The sequence below is a fragment of the Clupea harengus genome, chromosome 8, assembly GCF_900700415.2.
Source record: "Clupea harengus chromosome 8, Ch_v2.0.2, whole genome shotgun sequence".
NCBI classification, from domain to species: Eukaryota; Metazoa; Chordata; class Actinopteri; order Clupeiformes; family Clupeidae; genus Clupea; species Clupea harengus.
The window spans coordinates 6,743,621-6,754,256 of NC_045159.1; the positions used below are offsets into that span (position 1 = coordinate 6,743,621).

General features: G+C 40.3%; 1 protein-coding gene across 5 annotated transcripts; it reads left to right on the forward strand.

Annotated features, from left to right (window-relative positions):
* Nucleotides 1-498: 498 nt before the first annotated feature.
* Nucleotides 499-8,653, forward strand: LOC105907454 (heterogeneous nuclear ribonucleoprotein A/B-like). 5 transcript variants are annotated; one of them, XM_012835788.3, is made up of 10 exons: nucleotides 499-686; nucleotides 2,686-2,744; nucleotides 4,049-4,446; nucleotides 4,879-5,047; nucleotides 5,125-5,283; nucleotides 5,395-5,526; nucleotides 6,403-6,544; nucleotides 7,037-7,201; nucleotides 7,296-7,381; nucleotides 7,960-8,653. In XM_012835788.3, exons 2-9 carry the CDS (start codon nucleotides 2,709-2,711, stop codon nucleotides 7,364-7,366), a joined length of 1,272 nt encoding a protein of 423 aa, XP_012691242.1. In that variant the 5' UTR covers nucleotides 499-686; nucleotides 2,686-2,708; the 3' UTR covers nucleotides 7,367-7,381; nucleotides 7,960-8,653. The 5 variants fall into 5 exon arrangements, with proteins under 5 accessions (XP_012691242.1, XP_031427513.1, XP_012691246.1 ...); XM_031571653.2 differs by having other exon boundaries at nucleotides 6,403-6,532; XM_012835792.3 differs by lacking the exon at nucleotides 7,296-7,381.
* The last annotated feature ends 1,983 nt before the right edge of the window (nucleotides 8,654-10,636 follow it).

Genomic DNA, 10,636 nt, shown 5'->3' on the forward strand with positions numbered 1-10,636 from the left:
CACAAATGCAAGTAATAACAAGTCACTCCTCTCTATATTCCCCAATGATTGAAGGCATATAACAACACAACTCAAACCTCAACAAACTACAAAAATCTCTTCCTAAACTCTTTTCACCTCTGATGAAAGATCTTCTTTCTGTCTCTGCGTACTCTTGGTTTTATTTACTGTATGTTTGTTTTTTCTTGTTATCTGTTTGAATATCTAGTTTTACTGTATCAGTGTCTCTTCATGTGTTAAACAAAGAGATATTGGAGTGTTGAGGAGGGCTTTGAAGGTGGAGAATAATCTGTGTGTCTGTGGTACGGATCTTGTCACAGTAACATGTTGTTTTGGCAGCTGTTATGCTAGAAGCTAAAGATAGGGGATATTGATATACCTGGGTCTTTGGATTTTTGCCACTGCCTTTCCACTACCCTAAGTTTAGTTCTCCGTTTACAGATAACATCAGAAAGCCAGAGGTTAGTGCAGATGGTGTAAAGGATTGTGGTTGTTAGGAAATGGACAGTCAAGGCGAGAGGTGAGTTGTGTAAGGTCCCTCTTGCATCATTAAGATTAGCATGAATAGCATTCGAGAGTAATTAATCTGGTGTAAATACAACAGTGGACACAAAAGAGGGGAAACAAGTGAGTATCAGAGACTCGAGGTGAAGGAACCACCATAGTTTGCTGAATGAAGAAATCTGGTAAGTGCAAAGCAGTGGCAGTTACACTACAAGTGAAGTAGGTGTATTGCAGGTGACTTTGTGGTATTTTTTTTGTATGAAACTCACTACCAATTGCAATCACTTGACAAACTCCCACAAACAAATCACCACACAATTTCTGTAGTGTGTTTTTGTAGTAGTTCAGAGTTTATGCATGTAATCATTACAAAACAGGGACATGAAAGCAGAAAAGTCAGTTTGCCTGGATATGTTTAGCTGCAACCAACAGTTTAATGACATGGTTGTAGTTTGACCACCTTTTGAAAACGCAATGTAAAGAGCAGATATAAATAGCATGGTAGAGTGTACACTCTTGTTGTAACACCTCTGCCTTGTGTGTGTGTGTGTGTGTGTGTTTGTGTGTGTGTGTGTACGTGTGTGTACCAGGGACATCCCCCCTTCATTAACAAAACACTTGAAAAACACTTCTTGTTGCCTAGATTTCCTCAGTAGGCCTCCCTGCAGCTGCCTTATGGTACAGCCAAGAATGTCCCTGAAATCTCCTAAACAGATCATTTTTTTTATCAGTCTGACCCACCAACCTATTTGTGTCTGTCTATTGTCTGACAGAGAATTATTCTCTAAATGTGAGTTCTATTTTGATCTAGACAGAAAAGGGATGCACAACCTGAATGCTAACTCTAAACAACAACACAAGGCATGCTGGAACCCCCCCCCCTCCCATCAGCCACAATAGAAACAAGTCAACACTTTCGGTGTCACACCTACAAAGACAGTTCATGTAAATGACAGCCATGCATAATGGAGTGGGAGCAGGGGGAAAGCCATCAAGACTAGAGAGAACCTTCACCGAGACAGTCTTAATTTACATCATACTCTAAGTTCATTTGTAATGTGGGCCGGAAACTGTTTGGTGCTGCCAAACCCATACTACCTGGGCTCACTATAGCCTGGAACTGTTCATCCTGCTAGGTGATGCAAAGGTATATGCGGTCTCACAATTTTGCCATGACTTCTCTTAAAAGGATCCAAATGCTTTTCTAACTCCCTTGACAACTGGCATGTTTTTACAGGCCAAGTAATGCAAGTGCAGGCATTTATCCCCTAAAGCCCTGCTCTCAGGGTGAGAGTGTGGAACACAGTATATCAAAAGCTCTTCTTAGCTGTGCATTTTCACAGTAATCATAATCAAAACCAGACGATCAATCGGTACCGAAGAGGCTAGGTAGCCACGAGGTTTAGACATCTGCAATTCATGGCCTAGGATTGTGTGCACCACATCAGAATAAGATCAGAATCAGAATCAGGTTTTATTGGCCGAGTAAGTTTTCACAAACAAGGAATTTGACTTGGTAAAGCGGCTCTCAGTGTGCTTACACAAAATATGCATTACAACACAATACAAAACAAACAGTGCAACGGTCTACGAAGTTTAAGAAAGTATATACAAGGCGGAATGGCTATATACAGTAGCTGTGAATTGTTACACAACAATAGTGCAAAGAAGAAGTGGAGAGTGCAAGAAGTGCAGGGATAAATATATATGCTACAGTGGGTTAGCTGTTCAATAGTGAGAAGGCGAGGGGGAAGAAACTGTTTTTGTGTCTGAAGGCCTACTTGTGTATTGTATCCATTACCCTGAGAAGGCTGCACTAAATGTAGATCAGATGCATGAATACGATTGAATGTGTGAATTTCTCATGTTAGGCGTGCATCACATATACCAAAAGTCTGACCATTGCAACAATCATAAAGCAGACAGGTTAAGACATGAATCTGTCTTTTACCGTTATTCCCTGACCCTGTTCTTTAACAAAAAAAAAAAAAATCAGTAACACAAAATGGATTTGGTCTCTATCAAAAATCTCTGCTTTAACTGTTAAGCCAAAAGCCAATATTTTGTTAAGTCAGAAAACGTGAAATTGTAATGGTGGAGATGGACAATTGCATTTCTGATAATATACAAAACACAAATGTGACCTATTTTCTGTATTTATTGCATTTTTCAACTGTTCAGGACACATCTTGGAAAGCGTCTGAATGAGGCCTCTTTTAACCCACTATTACAAGCTTCAAGTATGTATATTGTTTATTTTCTAAATTGTGTTCTATTGAATAGGCCAACTTTCAAAGTTGTTTTCTTTTTTTTCCTTGTATACGTTTCCAATTAATTCCAAATAAGCAGTGGCATTACTTAATACGTGAAACTGCCAGAGCCTTACGAGAGGTTAATGTCCTGTGAACATCTGAAGAAGTAGCCTAAGACAACCTGCTCATTTGGTACAATGAATATAGCCTTTTAAAAATGTCAAAGAATTCTGTGCACGCAAAAAAAAAAAAAGATATCACAATTACATTGTCACATCGTGTTCAAACGTGAATGTATATGTATATGAATGTTCCATACAAAATGACGGTGAAGTAAAATGGAATGGTTGTATGTAGGCAGGGCCGCTTATTCCTCTGGAACATTTCGTTCCAGACCAGTATGAAAATACGTCAGAGGGGCGGGAACCTTTTGTAGTACCGACCAATTGAAAAGCACTATTATCACCTTGGCCATTCAGATACCAAATCAAGTGTTGTGTTATTGAGGGGGCACTTTCATCCGGTTAGATATCCATGCTGCCACGAGTTGGCGGTGCAGGGGAGAGTCCATTTTAACGATATTCCTCCGGCTGAATTAGTTCACAGAGTAAGCCATTATTTTTCTGGTTTTGTGCATGATACGTTTTAATCGATGGTCGGTCTGAATTTATTCGACAAAATGCTGTTCAGTGCATGAAAAAAAGACCAGGGACTTAGCTAGCTAATGTTATATTCGTTATATTCGGCCATTTGCTGCCTAGCAAGTTAGCCAACATGCTAGCAAATCTTTGAAACATTTTGATTATTTTGAACATATTCAATCGTGTAACTTGGGGGAATATTGAGTGATTTGTTCAATGCTTAATTTGCTAAGTTATTTTTGATAGGTAGCGCACTTTGCTCGAATCGCTATGCAGTAACGTTAAACATCGGCAATTCATTTTTTTATGTAGGTTAGCTGTTAACAATGCAGCATTAGCTACGCTAACTAGCCAGCTTTGTAGGTTTGTGTTTACTAAACTAAACCTTACTAGAGTTAGTTATTTGAATTGCCAACATGCAATTTAACTTGTCGAATAATAATTTAAGTATGCCTGCTGGGTAGTTATATTTCTGGGTTTTCTCAAATGAATGGACTTTGAGCAAGCCCTCATATAAACGTTAGGCCACCGAGTGGAGATCCACCCATCTTTTGCTTTGGTGGCTAGCTGATCATTGCGTAGCTAACTAGCTAGCTTGTATCTACACAGCTAACGTTAGCTAATGATTATTGTGTATTACTAACATTTCAGACGATCACAAAAAAGGCCACGATGTCAGAAACCGAACAGCAGCTTATGGAGACATCCGAAAATGGTAACGAAGGTGAACATCTCAATTCCGAAGAGCCCGTGGAACAGCCAGAGGAGGAGGAGGAGGAGGAAGAAGTAGAAGACGAAGTACCAGCCGAAGTAGCAGAAGTAGTCGAAGACGAAGTAGAGGACGGCATAGAAGACGGTGTACAAGACGGCGTAGAAGATGGTGTAGAAGATGCTGTAGAAGACGGTGTAGAAGACGGAGTAGAAGCAGTAATTAAAGAAGAAGAGGAAGAAGCTAGCATAAAGGTAGAAGACGCAGCAGAAGAGGATTCTCAGAATGGAACCTCAGAAGGTGGACAGATTGACGCTAGTAAAGGCGAGGAAGACGCGGGGTGAGTGTACTAAAATATATATACAATAAATGTTCAGTTGAATTAATTAGTTTGGCATATAACGCATAAGGGGATTGCTGAAAGGGTGCTTTTGTTCATTCGGCTTTTGTTGGCGCCATGTGTCCTCCTATGGGGGATGGGCATGAGCTAGCTGGCAGGCGGCGACATTAGCACATAGTGTAACAAGCTGTTGTGGTCTGTACAGTTGGGTAGTACTGACTGAATTATGTGATCCTTACATGTGTAACTCTGTATTGGCCACATGCCCAAATTTGCAAAAGCAACAATGCGCCCTTGTTGTTTTATATAGCAAAGATCTTCATATATTACATGCAAGTAGTGTTATAATTTAGCAATGGGTGGTTTGGAACAGCCATTGACTCTCTGTGTGTGTGTGTGTGTGTGTGTGTGTGTTATTTCTCGCTCCTACAGTAAAATGTTTGTTGGTGGACTCAGTTGGGACACCAGCAAGAAAGACCTGAAAGATTACTTCTCAAAATTCGGAGAGGTCACTGATTGTACGATCAAAATGGACTCGAATACAGGGCGTTCAAGAGGATTTGGATTTGTTCTCTTTAAAGAAGCTGCCAGTGTTGATAAGGTATTGGCATCAGCTGAACTTTTGCATTGTATTCTGAGAAATTCTGGTGTATTTCTAATAATAAGTGTGTTTTTTAGGTGTTGCTACAAAAGGAACATCGGTTAGATGGTCGACAGATTGACCCCAAGAAGGCTATGGCGATGAAAAAGGAGCCAGTAAAGAAGATATTTGTTGGTGGCCTTAACCCAGAGACAGAGGAGGAAAAGATTAGAGAGTATTTCGGGACCTTCGGAGAGGTTTGTTTTCCACCCTGGCTATTCTGGCTTTGTATTTTCTCATGTCCATTTTGTGAATGTTTTGCAAGAACTCTCTCAAACATTACCACCTTCCATTCTTTGTGTCCTCAGATTGAAACGGTTGAATTGCCACTAGATCCCAAGTCTGAAAAAAGGAGGGGGTTCGTCTTTATCACGTACAAGGACGAGTCTCCGGTCAAAAAAGTCCTGGAAAAGAAGTTTCATCATGTTAACGGAAGCAAGGTAATAAAATAGCCTTGTGTATACATAAGTGTAAAATTTAATCTGGGTGGTTTATTTCCTGAGGGGGACTTGTTGCATTTGAGGAAAGGTGCGAAACTGTCTGTGTGACCCATGACCCTTTCAATCCCCTAATATTCTGTGTGATTATGGCTGGTTGAGTGTCATCTGTACCATCAGGATGGTCCCAGTGTTGGTGAACAAATTACAAAACACTGGAATGAATGAACACTGTATGGCAAGACTGATAATATTGCTTGCCTCTGCTGTTTTTCATTATTTCATAAAGTGGGGATCATTATGACCAGATAAGACACTGAAAAATGGCCTTTTGCTTTAGCAATGCGTTGATGTGTAAAACCAAGGAGGTGACTAATTGAGTGTCCCCTCAAGAGTTAATTGTCCAATCAAAAATCTAACTGGAATGGGGGGGGAGTTTATATAGAACCAAGTAAACATATATTTCCACTGTGCAATGCAACATTTAAAAATGGTTACCAGTATTGGTGGAAGTGGCTTTGCAGGGTTAATTTGTAGCCATTTTAGCCCAATACTTGTATAATGACTTAGATCAGTTAATGGGTCAAACTTTTCAGAGCACGTCGATGTTCAATTATGTCACTGTTTGAGGGCTGACATTTTAGCTGGTTTTGCCACATTGTCTATGGTTTTTACAGAATTTGCAGAACTCATTTTACTATCGTGACAATGAATGCTCTGTCTTGTGACTGGTATACAATATGAAGCTGGTAATACCCGTTGACTTGCAAACGGTGAACATAAGCGTTAATGCATCATTTCACCATTTCCTCATCTTATTACTAGTGTGATCACAATGACGTTGCGCAAACCGACTTTTTGTTTTTGTTTCTGTTTCAGTGTGAAGTAAAAGTGGCCCAGCCTAAAGAGGTATATCAGCAGCAGCAGTTTGGTGGTCGGGGCGGTGGCTATGGAGGAGGTGGCGGAGGAGGAGGAGGAGGAGGAAGAGGGAGGGGCCGTGGCGGTGGTGGTGGCGGTGGTGGTGAGTGAAGTTACTTCATATTATCGGTATCCACTAAAACACGTACATTTAATAATTATCAGTTTTGATTAAAAGTATTAACTGATTTGTATTTTGTATATGGTATTTTCTGGTTCTAAGCTGTGTGCTTCAGCATTACATTTTGCCAGATGACTCTGATATTGTATAAGCGTTGCTCCATCACTACACCCTCATCTCAAGAAAATCAGTTTAAATGTTTGAGAACAGTACACCTAGTGTCTTCATTGTAATCATACTCTTCAAGATGTTCTTTGACATGGTTGTGCAAATCGTCAGTGTCAAGCTGGCCACAGTATTTTTAACCGAATATCACTGAATGTGCTGCACCTGGGTTCATCCAAAAACAGAGAGAAATATTCCTAAATTTGTAATGCTAAGCAATACTTGTACATTTGACAACTTCGTGTTGAAAGGAGAGGGGAAAGCATAACGGTTAATCTCGCGTCTACTTGTGCTTTGACACATTTTTAGGACAAAGCCAGAACTGGAACCAGGGCTACAACAACTATTGGAACCCAGGTGGCTACGGCAACCAGGGCTATGGTTACGGTGGTCAGCAGGGCTACGGTGGCTATGGACCTTATGGCCAGTATGATTATTCATCTGGCTACTATGGCTACGGAGGCTATGGCTACAGTAAGTGGATGGGCCCCTCATGTGCTTACCTGATCACGATGTTTAACTTGTCTCTGCACAGTGAGCACTCAGTCCTCTTTCTCTCATCCTCCAGACCAGGGCAATACAAACTATGGGAAAAGTCCAAGACGTGGAGGCCACCAGAGTAGCTACAAGCCATACTGATCACATGTAGTGCAGGTATGCATTTTTTAGATTTTAGATCATCTCCTACATCCTAGCTGTTCGTTCTTTTTGTGGTAGACACTCTCGTTGCCGTGGTTTCCCACGGCATCCGTCTCCCATTTGAATTTGGATGCAGAACTGTGGTCTTAAGTGTCGTCAGACGTCAGTTGATTTCCATAAGAGGAGGGCTGGGTTAAACTACTGCACGACCAATTTTGACAAACAAATCCAGTTTTGTGCAATTTGCCAGTTTCAGGTTGCCTAATAAAGGTCAACATTATAACTACACTACTTGGTCAATAAGGGTTGAGGTTGTGGTGGACCCTACACAAATGGGTTTTTCTTACGGGGAGAAGGGACCTGCTTGCTGTTTTCATGCTTTGAGCCTGGGAATCCTTGCTCCTCTTGCCTTCTTTGCTTAGTTCAGTCTAACAAGCCTCATTGATTTTTTTCTTAATGCTTCTATGGTTCTTTTCTCGCATGCACCTTACACCTTCCCCCTTTCCTAGTAAATGTGATTATTGTCCATGTTGGGATTTTTGTACATGCTTAAGGACCGCAGTGGCGGCACCTCCTCTCTCTTCTCTCCCCAGGACCTAAGTGATCATGGCAGCAGGAAGCCTGCAGTGCGAGCAGCGTGGGAGTGGATGGGCGACGGGGACCTGACTTTTACCTTCCGGATGAACAGACTCACACCTCATTTGTACAGAACAGACAATTGGGGAAGCAATGTCACTTCTCCGCCTTTTTTTTTGTTCACATTTCCAATGATGGAAGTGTAATTTTTACTGTACTTTTTGGTACCTCTATGAATTTAATGTATGTTTTTTTTTTTTTTTTTTTTTTTTTCTTTTTCCCTTTTGTTTGTATTTTTCATGTTCTCTGGATTTACAGTCGAGATGGAGATCGGTCAACGTTTTTAGAAAAAAAAAATAAAATCACTTTTGACATTTATCTAGGTTTCCTTTTTTCCCTGGTGCTGTGAGGTGCATGGCTGAGTGCTTTAGCAACGAAATTGTGGAATTTGTCTTGGAAAAGGGATTTTGGGTTAACATTGATCTAATATGTGAAGGGGGGGGAAGCATCGTAAGTAAAAAAGAATAATTAGATTGCAGTACTATATTTGACATTGGTTGGCTTAAGTTCCAATTGTTTTTGATCCTGCTTTATGTGGCTTTGATAATTAGTGCAATTGAAGTTTCTTCTCTGCTATAAAGAGTGGGCTGCAGCCCAACTGGAATTTCTTTCTTTTAGTGTCAAGTTAGAAATAAACATTTGATTATAATACGTTTGGATCTTTTGTAGTCTTTTCTGGTTGTTAATCATTGTAATGGCTTAAGTGACTTGCTCACAGTTACAGCGGGCTATGGTTATGTACTCCTTTTGTGGTTTGGTTTGATGTTTGTGTTCATATAATTTGTTTTTTAATGTGGTAAATGCTACTGGTACATGTTACAGTTTGTGTTTGCGGTTTGTGTTGAGTTGCTAACCGACATCCCTTGATAATAATGAGCAGCATTACACTCAGGCCTGTGTGCATGTCTGTAGGGAAAGTGAGTGCAATTTCGTATCCTCTGAAATTTCAATGCATGTTTCATACAGAGACCTTTTATCATCTGAAGGAATCATCTGACAAACAATACAGTTCAAGTTTTTTTTTGTGTCCCCATTAATTTTTTTAAAAGATGTTCAAATCGATTATCTGCTACATGTCTCAATAGATCGACTGTAGAAATAGTTTGAACCATGGCATTCCACATCGATCTGGTATACTTATGCAGGTGTTGCTAGCACATTTTAAAGCGAACAACACCAAAATTAACTATGTTGTCCATGTGATGTAATACTTGTGGCTTGTGTTAGTCGTTTTGTTGTAAGTATGTGGTGCATACTCTGGGTTTAATGTGTGCAGTGAGTGCATCGCCAGGCTAAGTAATAAGAGAAAAAGTTCACTTGGTGCATCTTTTAAATTACTGGCACTCCTTCATGAAAGAATGTGACTCCATTTTGACTCTCAGTTTGAGTAGAGCAGATAATATTTTCTGACTGTTAAGACCCATCTGATATCCTATGAACTGAGTATGAATGAACACTGACTGGTGGCCCTTGTCAAGTAATGATAAGATATCTGTTATGGCACTAGCCAGCCAACTGTGAAATCCCATGAATAGAAATGATCATAACTTGATGAGGAGGGTATGCTCTCAACAATTATGGTACTTTAAAAGGAGGGCATGTTATTTAAAAAGAAAAAGTGCAGCAGTGCCTTCAAATAATCGCTGCGCTCCATTTGTGGCCTGACACACAGCTTAGCTGCTACCTTGCTTTGTTAATCAAAAAGTACAGGTCTTTAAGAGTGCGTTGACTTTTCCTGGAGCGTATGTGAGTGCCTGTTTGTGAGAAGAATGGGTCAGTGTAGCTTTATATGCACACACACACACAAAATAATGGTGGTTACTAGGTCAATCAAAAATTGTTTTGAGGAGCCTATTTGAAACTGCTGCTACCTTTATTATGTGTAGACATTTTTTTATTTTCGAAAGAAGGGAGAATAATTTTGTGTTCATACACATGTGCTCATTGATTAAAATGTCCTGTTGAAATGTTAATTCTTACATCGTCTCCAGCATGGTCATGACATCTACTGTGCATGATGCATCAGGAAGGCACAACAAAGTCTAAAGGGCAGCCCCCTTCCTGCACACAGTCTGTTTAACAAGGTGCCTACTGGACCATTAGGGCCAATGCTGGCAAATTTAAGAACAATTTTTGAACACAAATAATCCTCCAACTGGAATTAGTCTAATTCTCCAACTTTACTTGTATGCAGGTATTGCCCATTGCATTTTATAAATTGCTACTGTCTTTCAACCTGCTGAATGTCTTTCTGCTGATACTGAGATGTAATAGTTTATGAATGCTTGACTGATGTAGACTAGAGCATATGCATACTACTTGAAGATGTGCACTTTGCTGACTTTTAAGTTCTTTGTCTTTTTTTCATTAACATAATGTCAGTCAGTGTACCTTTCAGACGTTCAGCAAAGATCATAATCACGGACTGGATTGCTGTTGGTTCTCCGGATGTACACACCAATCTGTTCAGTGTACGTTGAAGAAGGCTTGCAGTACAGAGTGGCAGAGATGACTCCAGCCTGCTATTCAGCAGCAGGTTCAGCAGCAGAAACCTTGTGTAGACAACTGTCTACAGAGCTTCACACCAGCTCAGGAAACATGCCATTTGCTCAACATGCTAAGGGACCATCTGTA